We start from the raw sequence: 14,060 nt of genomic DNA, 5'->3' as shown, positions 1-14,060 counted from the left end.
CAGGCTAGACATGCATAGCTGAAGAATGACAAAACTGTTTCCCTGCACTTTCATATAGGGAGAATTCTTTGTTTATGCCAGCAGTTAAATAACCCAAATCATCCCCTTAGCACCCATATCAAAGGTGAAAGGGATCAAAAGATGAAAACGAACCACTAGGCTGGGTGCATTTCTACATGCTCTGTCTATGAAGCAGGACAGTATTTCCACTCGAGAGATCTCCTTTCTCTTTAGTGTTCACTTACTGTAATTTTTATACACTGAACATACAAGTTGTCTTCATGATCACTGAATTCAAATAATTCCTTGTGAAGAAACAAAGAAATATCTCTCAAGGGAGTATCTGTTCAATAGCAGCAAGGATAGCAAGAGCAGGGCCTGTGAGCATCTGAATTTGATAGAGTTAGGATGAATACAGAGAAAGGTATCAAGAAAGGTAAAGAAGATAGGTGAGGACAAAAAGAAAGAAAGCAGGAAGAGATAATACAAGAAAGGAAAATCAAGGGAATAAGAGATAAAAGGTATAACAGAAGAGTCATATGAAACAAATCCTCAGATGCCTGAGAGTGGCTGCTCACGATGCCACTTGTTTATTACTCCACCTTGATTATGTAGCACTAGCAGAAACCCTGTTGTCTTATTGCTGTGATTAGAGGCAAAATACAAACACTATGCAATTAATTTAAGGGAAAGAGATTGTAAATGGGTGCATTCAGGAGAAGGCAATGAATTATATTTCTTGTTCTGTTGTTATTTCCCTTGTTTCCCTCCCTACCTTAAGTGTACTGTTGACACCGCCAGTATTTTCAGCCTTGTAATTGTTTGCCCATTGCTCTGTCTCCTGTTTTCCCACAGCATTTTGACTAAATCAAACCTGAAACTGTTACAGATGTGGGAGAGAGGACTCACTCCTCTCCCACTGCAGATGCAAAGGGAATTAATATATCTTCCTTTGTCCTTCCACTATTAGTAACTGTCAGAAGATCATAATTGCTTCCCCACACTCCCACATTAGCAAACTTTACCTAAGGGTTTCACCAGATGATCCCCTTCTTTTCCACAGGTTCACCAGGCTGCTTGAGCGGCTTGCAGCTGAAGATGACTTTCCATCCCCTACGTGCATGCGGACCACTGTCGATGTGGTGAATGCGCTGCGTACATTCCTTTCAGGCTTGGCAAGGATGATATAGACCTTGGGCACAAACATACAGCCAAGGGCCACCGTGGCACTCAGACTCACTGAGAAACACATGGTGATTATCTTGTAGTTGCTTCCAAAATATATTGGCACAAAAGCCAGCCAGATGATGCAGGTGGTATACATTGTAAAGGCAATATACTTTGCTTCATTGAAATTAGCTGGGACATTTCTTGTCTTAAATGCATAAAAAGTGCAACTCAAAATTAATAATCCATTATATCCAAGGGGAGTTACAACACCCAAGTTGGTGGTGTTACAAATCAGGTAGACCTCTCGGATGCTTGGGTAATCATGCATTATATCTGGTGGCTCCATTATAAAGAGGGCAACAATTATGCCTAATTGTATACATATCAAGATAAATGCGATAACCAGTTGGGCGCAGGCACTCATGAACCTAGGTTTCTTTGTACAGATTTTCTTCTTGCTTCCAGCCAGGATTCTTGCAATGCGGTTGGTTTTAGTTACTAGAGCAGAATAACTCATAGCTGGGGAGAGGCCGATGCCAATTCGTTGAAGATAACAGTAAATCTGTTGAGGTTTTGCAATGAGACAGAAAGTGCACAAGTAACCCAAGCAGATGCCAGCTAGAATGATGTAGCAAAGTTCTCGGCTGGATGATTTGACCACTGGAGTATCGCGGTACATTATGAATATAGCTGTAACAAACAAGGTGGCCAGCAGACCCAGACATGCAAAAACAACTGCTGCAATTGGTTCAGGATCACCCCATCTGAGATACTGGACTGGGATGAGGTCACAACCTACAGAAAAAGAAAAAAAAAGAAGGTAAACTGAAATATGTAGGAGTGAGATTCTTTAGTGATATAGTTACAGGTTTTCCGGATATTTCTCTTCTTTTTGTCTTTCAGGAGGGTGCCATTATAATGAGTGTAGGCTAAGATTATGTTAATATAATGGCATAATAAATACATTTCAGTGACAGCTTATTTCAGTAATACACTTCATCTGGAATATAACATGATGACTGAAAAAGTGGCCAAGCTGATTAAGATAAGTACCTCTCACAGCGGAATTTTCCTTTTAAATTCTTTTAAATATAGTAATTTATGAACAAATTTCAGAATCAAGTTGCTTTACCTCAGTGCAAAATGCTTCAGGGTTGTCTGCATACTATATGCACTTAGAGGACCAGATGTCAATCCTACTAATTATATTGTACACTGTGAAGGATATTGGTACTTGTTTAATGATTATAAAGAGGAATCTTACAGATTCTAGCTGTCAAGAAAAAGAGAATGCTTCTTTCTTAGATATGCTACCTTTTTTCTAACAAAAATTTTCTAGGATCAGAGTTGCAGATAATAGGTAATTTGGGATGGCACATCCTGCTCACTTCTTTATCTGTCGTTCATCCTTTTGAGAGGAATTGAGGAATTAAAAACCTCACCTAAATCATGAAATTAAACTGAATTCAATAAACTAGTGTCAAAGCTGAATTAGCAGTGCAACCCATCTAAGGATACTTGTTTTTCAGTCTATGTATAGGTTTTAATAAGTTATTCTATGTACGCATGTCATAGGAATTCAAAGAAGCTTTTCATTCCACACTGTGCAGATCAATGGACAGGAGTAAAAGCTGGCAGAAAACTTGTTGCTGGCATCCCTCCTTTCTTTTTGCACTGTACAGCCTGGATAGGTGTGGTGGGTTGACCTTGGCTGGACGCCCGGTGCCCACCAAGCTGCTCTATCACTCCCCTCCTCAGCAAGACAGGGTGGGGAGAAAATAAGATGGAAGAACTCATGGGTCAAAAGGCTGTGTGCAGAAGCAAAGCAAAACAAAAGATTTATTCTCTACTTCCCACCAGCAAGTGATGTCTAGCCACTTCCCGGGAAATAGGGCTTCAGTATGAATAGCGGTTGCTTGGGAAGACAAATGTAATAATGAATGTTGTCCCTCCTCCTCCTTTCTCTTAGCTTTTGTTGCTGAGCAGACATCATATGGTATGAAATATTCCTTTGGTCAGTTTGGGTCAGCTGTCCTGCCTATGTCCAAGATCTTGCCCACCCCCTGCCTACTGGTGGGGGGGGAATGTTGGAGAGACAGCCTTGATGGTACGTGAGCACTGCTCAGCAGTAGCCAAAACACTGAGGTGTTATCAGCACCTTTCTAGCTACCAGTAATTAACTCCATCTCAGCCAGACCCAATACAATAGAAATAAGGGGGGAGGACCTTGGTGCTCTGGAGTGCAACTTCCTAACAACAGTAGACGGGCTGGCACTGCCAGGCAGGGCAGGACAGCAGGAAGGAGATGATGGAGTGGAGGAAATGCAACTAAAAGCTTTTATTTCCCCTACATTTGTATTAAGCTTCACTAACCTTGATTGAAAAATTGAAATGACCTCAAGTTTAGGGTTGTTGTAATCAGGTTGCTGTCTCCTGGTTAGGTCAGACAGAAGGGTGTCAGCCTGACTCAGGGGGGGTCATGGCAAGGCACTTCCCCCCCACCGTGGGGATGGAGCGCTGGGTGCTCACATTTGTATTTTCAGCAGTGAGGGTAATTAGCACTGTCTGATGGGCATCCGGATGCCAAGAAATCCCAAGTAATTAGGGAACCTGGGACCTCAATGACCTGATGGACAGGAGTAAATGTAGACATCAGGACTATAATTTGGGAATTTCTGTATGCTAGATCTACTCTTTACCTTTTCCTTTATTTTAAGTGGACCTTAAAGTATTTTCCAAATCTGTCACTGACATTGTTAGTAGTAAAAATAATTTCATTAAATGGTATGGCTAGATATTAGACTTAGCTCCTCTCTTCTCCCAGTATTTCTGTATTCTATACCTCTACACAATTAATATTATCAAAAATATAATACCTAAAATAAGGTGGTATGCTCAATAGTTTGTGTGGCAAAAGTACAAGGCAGATAGTTCTGTATTCTTGCGCAAAGCAGAAAAATCAGAAGAATTAGGGTAAACAAGTCTTTGATATTAGTGCAGTTAAAGGATACAAATTTGTAGTCACTCCAGTGTCACAGAATTGTCCTCTTGGTTACTAAATGCAGATTAATTTGCCATCCATATTTTAACTGCTTTGGTGTGAAAAGCTTTCTGTTGCAAAAATAAAATTATTGCCACGTCTTAATGTAACAAAGACATTTAGATTTTTTTGAAACACTCATAGGATTAGTTGATGATACCTATTTGACTCTTGTTGGTTTTAAAAGGGTTTACTTATTCATTGTGAGGAAGACACTGTATTTCATTCTGACTTCATCACATTTAATGTAGCACAGGAATCATATCATTAAAATCAACATTTTATACCAGTAAGAGTGGTGGAAGAAGGGTGGAAACCAGAAAGTGTACTCTGGTGTGTGCAGATATCCCCATGTGGGTTCTTCCCCAATAAGTTTTATGAGTAAAGGACCTCTAAATGTATTTCTGATTTTACCAAAATCTAATTAATGTTTTGGGGAAACAAATTGTTACCAGCTTCTAATACTACTATATATTCTTGGACAGGAAATTTGAAGAGAAAAGGTCTTTATCTGACAGCTGGCCTTTACATGCAGACAATGATAGAGGGGCTGAATTTTGCTCAGTTTCTAATGTTGCAGCAGAGGTGAATCATAACCAAGCATTTCTCATTAGTTTCAGACTATTTCATGCCTTCCTTGCTTTATTACTCTTTTTACATTCTCTTAATAAAATACCTGAGAAAAGAGTTGAAAACTTGTCCCATTTTTCCCCCCCATCACTGGGTATACTTTACAAGGAGAATGCTAAACTGTGCAATGATTTATTCCTCAGTCAAGATTTAAGGACTGGCTAGTCTTCATAAAGGAATGATTGGTGAGGTTTTCATATAATAGCTTTGCAAATGGTTTCTGACAATGGCACTTTGCAGAAAGGGACAACTAGATCAAGTAAAAGAAATATGGGAAAACAGCACTGTTCAGGTTAGGTTGATGGCCAGGATTATACCAAGGTAAAAGCAGAGAAATGGTAACACAAGAAGAACTCATTCCTAAATATGTGCATGCTCAGCTGTCATTTGGACAAGTTCCTGCCCCACAGCCCACCTCTTACACTTCATCACCATATCCAAGCACCTGGAAAGTCTTCTGTCCTAGCTGGCTCAGAAACTCCATGCGGAACAGAGCCAGCAGCCTTGTCTTGTGGTCCCTGCGGTGTGCTGAGGCAATCCTTGGCTTGTGGAAAGGCTGATAGGAGCCAGTCCATTTTTGGAGCAGGTGTAGAGTTGTTCTACTCTGTGCTCAAGAGTGCACTGCTTCTAGGACCAGAGCCCCAGTAAAATTGACATAAAATTGCCTCTATGTTCTTCTGGCCAGAAATGTAGCAAGTGGGAGCAAGGTACTAGATATGCATATGAATAACAAGACAAACAGATATAAAAAATCGAGTCCCATTTGACATGCTAGGGAAAGGTTTTCTGAAAGGAGCATCAAAAATCACCAACAATTTACACATAAGGATGTATAAGGATCTTCTGGGGGAAAAAAAGGTTCTGATATTTTGGAAAAACATCGAGCTACTTCAGGGATGGGCTAAATTGTGCCATAAACACGGAGAGGAGAAGCTCTTGAAGGCCTGACCGCTGCCATAGGTCTATTAGTACCCTGTGCTCTCTCTGTAGAGGTGAACTTGTCACTTATTTCTGTTCTTTTATACGGCGTTAAAATTAGTTCATCTGAGAGAAGAGTTCACAGATATGAAGCACTGTATTATAGTCCATATTTTCTGGAGATTTGATCTTGACACTGTTTTAATTTGTTATTATAGCCTTGACACCTAAGAGACCTTACCATGCCTTCAGCATGTATTAGCTTAGCAGTGAAAATCCCTTTCATGGTAGGCAATATAAAATATATAATTAAACTAGTTCCAAAGGTAAACATGACAGACTAAGGCTTGTGAATAGGATGTACTCTGGAAAGTGAAGGGAATTCAGTGAAGTCTCTTAAGTCAACATCATGAGCTAAAGCTCACTGAATCTGCACATGGAGACTAAAACTGGCAGAAAATTACTGCTGGTTTAGTAAGTCCTAAATATTTTTCACTGGGGTTTGGCATCCTAAGCAGTGAGTTCAAGACATTGACAAAAGACTTGGTTTTCTTGGTAACTTTTCCCAGACCCTTTCAAGGATAGCAGAAGTCCAAACACCAAGGCTGAAACCTAAACGACAACCTAGACGCATTGTAGCTGTGAATGAGAGCCTCCACACAGGATTTGGCACACATTATTCAAAGCGTACTGATGTGATGCTGTTAGATATTTTATATTAATGCTTCTGAATGTTTCCCTATTTATAATCCCAAAAGATGGGAGAAAGGATATCTTGAGTAATTATTTGGGTATTCACATATGGAGAGCTGAGATGCAAAACTATAGGAGCCAGAATGCCGTTCCCAGGCTGGCACATTTACTGAAACCATCAGCAAGGGCAGGTTTGCACAGTCAATGGATACAGCTGAGGGCTGTGCATTTCTCTTCCCTCCACTGTGAATATAAAGTAAAGAAGGTCTTTGAGGAATAGTGGAGTGGTTGGCAAATACTTCTGGACTTAAACCCATGAGTTTCTTCTGCTCAAATTGAGTATGTGGCTCAGGCACACTGGCCATACTAATGTGTGAAGTGGTGCTGTAATGTTGCAAACACAATGCGTGGGGAAGAAGGGGAGTGTAGATTGGAAAGCACATCTTGATACTAAACCAGGAGGAAAAAAATGACTTGGTGTGCATGTCAGGATGGTACAGATAAATTTGGAGAAAAGGAAGAGAATGACTAGTTTTTTGTCCAAAGAGGAGCCTGGTCCCTGGGGAATGTTGCATGCATAAGCAATGAAACTGAAATTTGTGAGGAAATAAAATATGGGTGGCTAAACATTCCCTTTCTTGCCTCAGCTTCACTTCTAGATGGAGATATTTTCCAGTAACTGATTTAATCAAGAGAAACTCTTCCTCCCACTTGCCTTTCCCACTACCTTTGGACTTCCTGTACCTTTCCGTACTTCAGAACTCCAATGTCTTTTTCTGTTCTGAGAATAACTTAGTTTTCCTACACATATTGCATCCCTTCTGTCTTCTCCCCTCCTGCATCTGAATTCTGATATTCCACAGGTGACTGAAAAAGAGGATTAATCTCTCTTCCTTTCTGTGAGCAACATCCCTGCCATTACACCTTTTATATAGTGAAGTTTGTGGTGCAAAACTGATGCTCGTCATTGAGCACAAGAAAGATGGAGCAATGTTTTCTTGTGCGAGCCAAGAAAGGATTCCAAAAATGGTTTTATCCAAGTTCAGATCTCTGGCAAACAGTGAGGTGCAGCTCCACGTTGAAAGCCTTCTCAGGCTCATGGCTGATATATTCACAGGACTCTCATCTGAAGGTGATCATGCAAGGAAGACTTATTCCAATGAGCTTTTTATATGTGTAGCCTTGTGGAGCTGACATTACCTAAGACATGGCTTTATCAAGCAGCAGAGACATAGACTGCTGCAGTATCAGATGTAGGGACATTTCAAGGAGATCGGTGTGCGCTTTATAAAACTGAAGCGAAATTTCCTTGCCAGAATACAAAGTACATCTCCCTCTCCTTACTTTTTATTCACATTTATTACTAAATCTTATGTTGTAAACAAGATTGAGAGGCAGTTTTTTACTAGCTGCAAAAGTTGGGACTATAAATATGATTGTTAAAAATACAGCTCAATATATTTTATGGATAAGCTTGAAAAGGTTTTTTAAAATCTGTTTTTGACACAAAGCTAAATAAGACAAGATCCAGCCACCATGTGAATAGTAAGTTAGGTGGGGACTACAGAGCCATGAAGCTATGGTGATGGGTGTCCTGTTAACAGGAGTGCATATTTTATCAGCTGCGTTCATGGAGGCAAAGAGGGGGTTCAATTTCCAAATCCTGCCTGCTGAATTTGTGCCGGGCTGAGGAGCAAGGTTTAGATCTCCTGAGGAACATTACTTGACACTGATGTCAAGGGGTTGTTTTGTGTGCATATTGACTTCGGTCCCTATAAAGGCATAAAATGCGTGTCTAAAGCCAGATGAATAGTTTGCGAAATGTAGCAGCTCATGTAATACACAAAGCAGTTGGCTTGACTAAAAAGACAACTACGGTCCTTTAAAACAATCAGAGCTGGATAGGAAATCACTGACTCATCCTGTAAGAGCTTTCAAGGTGCCACCCCATCCTGCTCTTCCATCCTGAGGGCAAAGTAAGACCTTCAGCGGGTAAATCCTTCCACAAGCCCAGACTGGTGCCTCACCTGAGGCATGGAGATCTGCACACCCTGGGGACCCAGCTCAAAGCACGGAGCCCGAAGGCCGATCTGGTGGCTGTTTGCTCCACTTTGCCTTACATATGGTGCTTACAGGCTGATTACTCAAACTTCTCCAGTTCAATGGGCAGTTCCCATCACTGGTGTTTCAGAAGTGGGTCCTCTGTTGATTGGATGAGGAACTTGGAGCAAGTTCCCTCCTAACTGACTTGTAGCAGCTTCTTTTCCAGCTGATCTACATTGGGTAAGCCTCAGGTGCCCAGTGATACAGAGATGTGAGCTGGGATCTGGCACAGCTCAAACAAGACCTCCACTGGTTGAAGAGTTGACCATTTGCACTAGTTGACCTCCATAAACTGACCAGCCTGGTGTGATGGCCTGGTCCTTCCAATGTGGGTTTTGGAGGCTTCTCTGCGCTGTGGGACACGTGGGGCCGGGTGTCTTTTTCTCCCCTTCTCTGTTGTCCTGGCACAAGAAAGCTTCTCCTGAGATGAGAAGGCTTTGCTGGCTGATTGCTGAGGGCTGGGGGAGCAGAGCTGGAGGAGCACTTGCAAATCCATTTTATTGCTGTTTCAGTTTTCTCAGTTAAAAGTTTTTTTCTCAGAGGAAGTGTCATGTTTGACATTTTCTGAAAAATACCCCATCAGCTCCATGGCTAAATGATATTTTTGCAGTAATTAGATAAGCTAGCTCATATATTACAGCAACGCAACATTCCTTACCAGGGAAGGATTAACTTTATATACAAAAATCTGTCTATAGGCCAAGCCTTGCCTGACACTCTTCCACATCCAGCAAACTGTTTTTTCATTGTCTTCCCTCTCTTTCACCTCAAAAATTTCTCCCCTTATCCATAGAAATTATATGCAAACCAAGTCTGTGAGCTCTTCTGGAAAAAAGCCTGTCTCTTCTCCCCTTGGCTATACAGAGCCTGGCACAATAACCTGATCCCTGAACAGCATTTTGAAGTGGTGTGTGCTCTGAGCATTAGAATACTTGAATTCTGTTTATTAGTCATAAAAAAGACAGGCTGTGGGATGCAAATGTTGGAGTAATTTATGTCTAAAGTAGCCAAATTGGTATTCTGCAAGAGCATAGAGATCTATGCCATGGCAAGAAGAACATGAACTCTGTTTTCTAGCAGACTTTCTGGGGAACGAAGAACTAATGCAAACCTATGTCTGTTTGGAGCACTCATGCATTTAGCAGCAGTAACTACAGCAACTAGTTCATAACATTTTCAGATTGAAAAAGAAAGTATTGCATGACTCTTCTGTACCTGCTTGGGAGGAAAATAAAACTCTGAAATTTGACCTTCCTTAATAATTTCTCTGACAAGGACTTAATTTCTCTACTTGTTTGGGGAAGGACAAGATCTGCACCACCAGTTAGATGTTAGGACATGGTTGAATACAAAACCAAGATTTTTTTTTTTTATTTCTAGATCTAGTAACTCAGGTCTTTAGAAAGCAGCTAAATTACACCAAGGATTCCTGGATCAGGTTGAGGAGACAAGACAAGTAGAAGCCTCAGTTCAAATTTCAGCTTTAATCCCAGGTTCGATCTGACTGAAACAGTCCTCATACTCACTTGCATCTGGCATTTGTTTCTTCAGCTCAGCAAATGAGCATTTTCATGGACAACATAAGCACAGCCACAACTCATTTACCTGTGAGGTCGTCGTTGGGCCAGGAGCCGAGCTGGCAGGCTTTGCATGTGTATTCATCAAATACATATTCGTTCTCTTTACAAGGAGTGCAGGTCCAACAGCAACTTACTTCTCCTTTACGGATCACCTGAGACAAAAATTGACATTTGGTTTAGCAGCATAAACACACATTCATGCTGCCCCAGTTGCTAATTTATTTTTTTAATCTCTTTTTGATAGAGGTTTTTTTTAAATTTTATTTTACAGGGAGTTCCTTTTCATGATATGTTTCATTATAGAAAATATGACACAAGTTCTCAGTTCTCCCATCACGTACATACCAGAAGAAAGAAACCATCAACCCCACACAAGTATAAGTGGAGGTATAGGATGACAATAAGATGTTTTTTCCCCTCTTAGAATTAGCAAACCTCAAAATTTCATAGATGGCAATGTGCCTATAAAAGGCAGCACATGATACTGAAGGCATATAATTCACTCCATTGTAGTCCATACAGGGAATCATACCAACAGTGTTATTTCCCTAAGGGTTCATTACCCAACAATTTTTGGGTGCTTATTTTTCCTCCAGTTGTAAGCGATTTGTTAAAAGTGATTTTTTCCAGGCATCAAACTGAACATGTCTTTTCCAGAATTATTTAATTACTGCATTTCTAATTAACATTTAAGAGTGAGAATGTTATCTTTATCCATTTTAACATCTGACCTGATTTCTCATTTTATAATTTACTGGCAAATGTTATTGCACGCTCATGATTGAGATGCAGATTTTTCAAGATCCTTGTTTATCATCTTTGGGCACTGAAAACATCTGTGCTTCTTGTCAATATGTCTTTCTTTTGAAATAAAGTATTCCCAGTTTCTCTGCTCTTCCCAAACAATTTATAAACGAATACTCCCAATTATTGCATAAGAAGTAGGTTGACTTATGTATCTTTTGCAATGATGAATTTAGAAGGTGGCTTCAAAACCAAATTTCTTTACTGCAGTTTTAATAAATAAAAAGTAAAGGAGTGTAATCAAAAAGAATTAGATTGCTCTTTGCAACGCTGCAGTGAAAAATGTGTAAATTATATAATTTTCATCAGCAATATGGGGACTTGAAAACTTCAATTTTGGGTTTTTGTTTTTAAAATTGTAGAGTATGAAAAGAAAAAAAGCCACACCTGAATAGTTAAACTGGCAGAAAGGCCATGGGAGCATAAGTGATTTGCTCTGTAAGTGTTGAGACTAGAGCTACTTGCAAAACAGAATATCTGTCCTCCAGAAGAATTCATGTCTTGGGATTTCCTTCATTTTAAACTTGAATGAAAAGTTGAATAAATGACAAAATTTCTTGTGTCTGGGAAAATCAATTCTTAGAAAGCTTGTACTAATTTTTGGACACATATTTTGGTAAACTTGTTGCATTATAAAATTCCATAATTTTACAATATATAAAATACTCAAGAAAATGAAATGGCAAAATAGAAACCATTTTTTATTACCAAAATACCTAAGCTTTTTATGAAAATAATTTATTTACACTTTTCTGTTAAACTTTTCACCAAATCAACATCTTCTATAAAATACTTGGATTTTGACAAATCTGTCAGAAAACTGGTACACTGAACATTTCTTATCCAGAACTAACTGGAGGTTAATCCAGAGAAGGATTATATATTCTTCTCTGGGAGTCAAAATAATTGTTCTTCACTACTCAGAACCAGGTCAGACTTTTTTTTGTATTAAATTGCTTAGTCAGCTATTTCTTCATCCATTTATTTTTCCTTTCTTGAACAATTGTTTGCCATAGCTCTTAACTGTAAAACAATCTTTTCGGTCCCGTTTAACAAAAATAATGCTCTTTAAAACAAAAATTATTTTCCCTTCCCTTTGTCGTCTGGACAATCCTTTGAACCTGTATTTATTTAAATAATCATACATCTACACTATTTCAAATGTATAGAGTTGGGTTGTGTTTGGATTTTATCAAGTCCTTCAAATGGATGCACCAAATGTTGCTGAATGTTGGGTATCATTACACTGAATGTTTCAAATTCCTTCATAATAACTCAGTCCCACAGAATTCCGCAGGAAAACCACCACAGAGCTTGGTAGGGTCAAGCTCTCCCCATCATCTGTGAAGACCATGAAGATAAAGGACTATAAGTAAACTTTGAGATTTATAATCAATAACCTGATGAGAAGCCTAAAGAACATTTCAGACACTGGACTTCAAGCACGTGTCTAAGTATGTGTTGAATTGGCTTCATAGTGAGGAATCCTCTTGGGAGAATCCTTGAGAGCATGGGCAGAAGGTGGAAGGAGACTGTGTTAATGAAGATCACAAGATACTTCCCATTACCTGTGTTGTGGCAACAGATCATAAAGGAACTCAGAGTCTCTCCATTCTGAATTTATTATCTGTTTATCCACCTCTGTCCTCTCCCATATGTGACTTTGTGGCTGGAGCAGGCTAACATCAGACCCCTGTTTAGTTACTGTGGCAGTAACTCACCCCACCTTCCTTTACGTGTCTGCAGAAGATATGTTCTCACCTGAACCCGCTGTCCTGCCTGGGTGCCTTTTACCATCAGGGAAGAGAAAGAAGTGTTTCTACACCAAGATTCATCTCAACTGTTTTCAAAGCCTACGTGAGGATGAGATGACTCCTGGTCTAGAGCAATATGTTATTTCCATGGTCTATAAGGAAGTTCAGAAATCTGGTATAACTATATATGCCTGCACTGAAGACATACACATTTGGTCTGATGAAGGTCACTTACTGACTGCCAAAGACCAGTTAGTGAATAAAACATGGTGACTGAGTCCTAAAACTCTGGAAAACTCAGACTGCAGAGATTTGCTTTGTGTTGCAGAGCATGGTCAGCCTCCCATCACCCCCTCACTGAAGCTGCTTCCATGTTTTGCAAGCATGCCATGTTAACACAGGAGAAAAGTGATCCAGCTTCCAATGACACCTGTCAGAAATTACAGTTGCTTTTTTTCAGTCTGAGCCACTGTGTTGTCTGTGCCCATCCCCTCAACCCACAGGCTTTTATATAAATGACTGCAAGGTAAGCTAAGGACTTGCAGCATTTTAACTGTTCTGCAGTAAGTGTCATGGGATGCTGAAGGATAATAGAGTACAATTAATATATGACAGATTCATCTACCCTTCTTACTTACTGCAACATGGAAAGGGAGGAAAGAAATATAAAAAAACCCTAGGAAACAAAGAAGCAGTAAACCAGGTATGATTAAAAAAAATCTTACCTACATTTCCTAAAGTTCTACATACTGGTAGTTATTGATGTTGTCTGATGATACAACAGACTTAAGGTCTGAGTAATAATGTTCCAATCTAGGTGTCTATGTCTAGCCCTGAAATTGTAGAAATTAGTATTTATAATTTACCTGCAATTGTACTGACAAATCCCAGACAGGGATTTGCACTCCACTGAATCAGATGCTGTAAAAATATGCAGCAAAAAAACCCCAAACAATACCTGTTCTAAAGCATTTGGAATATAAAAAAGTCAGCAGTTCACAGATATAGGAGTAGAAGAAAATGGCAACTCATGAAAACAGTGAGATGACTACGGTGTGAGTAAGGACTAAATACATAAGTCTGTACAATTTAATTAAGGTGTGGGATACTGTCTCCATGTCAGAGTCAAGAAAAACTTGCTTTCAAATTTCAAGGCTATGCATTCTACATGACTGAAGTAAATGGAGAAAATATTTACCTTTATCTGGCCTTTTTCACAGGGTTCACTGCACACAGATCTGATGATATTATTTTTCTCTGACCATATTTCATCATCATCCATTTTCAGCTCACCATTGTCCCAGCTGCCAACATTGATATAATCAAAGTAGTCCTTCCCCATTTTCTTAAAATTCATGATTTCGTATC

The 14,060-nt window shown here is 39.6% G+C and overlaps 1 protein-coding gene across 3 annotated transcripts in view; it reads right to left on the bottom strand.

Moving 5' to 3' along the window:
- The window catches only part of GRM5 (glutamate metabotropic receptor 5), a 273,244-nt gene that overhangs the window by 29,200 nt on the left and 229,984 nt on the right, over nucleotides 1-14,060 (bottom strand). For all 3 annotated transcript variants that reach the window (XM_069808429.1, XM_069808430.1, XM_069808431.1), the window contains exons 6-8: nucleotides 13,891-14,059; nucleotides 10,160-10,286; nucleotides 1,026-1,965 (exon numbers count right to left, since the gene is read on the bottom strand). In XM_069808429.1, the coding sequence (XP_069664530.1) occupies nucleotides 1,026-1,965; nucleotides 10,160-10,286; nucleotides 13,891-14,059 (1,236 nt within the window). The remainder of the gene's footprint in view (nucleotides 1-1,025; nucleotides 1,966-10,159; nucleotides 10,287-13,890; nucleotide 14,060) is intronic.

This window comes from Haliaeetus albicilla, chromosome 20, assembly GCF_947461875.1.
Source record: "Haliaeetus albicilla chromosome 20, bHalAlb1.1, whole genome shotgun sequence".
NCBI classification, from domain to species: Eukaryota; Metazoa; Chordata; class Aves; order Accipitriformes; family Accipitridae; genus Haliaeetus; species Haliaeetus albicilla.
This window is presented reverse-complemented; position numbering and strand designations above follow the sequence as displayed.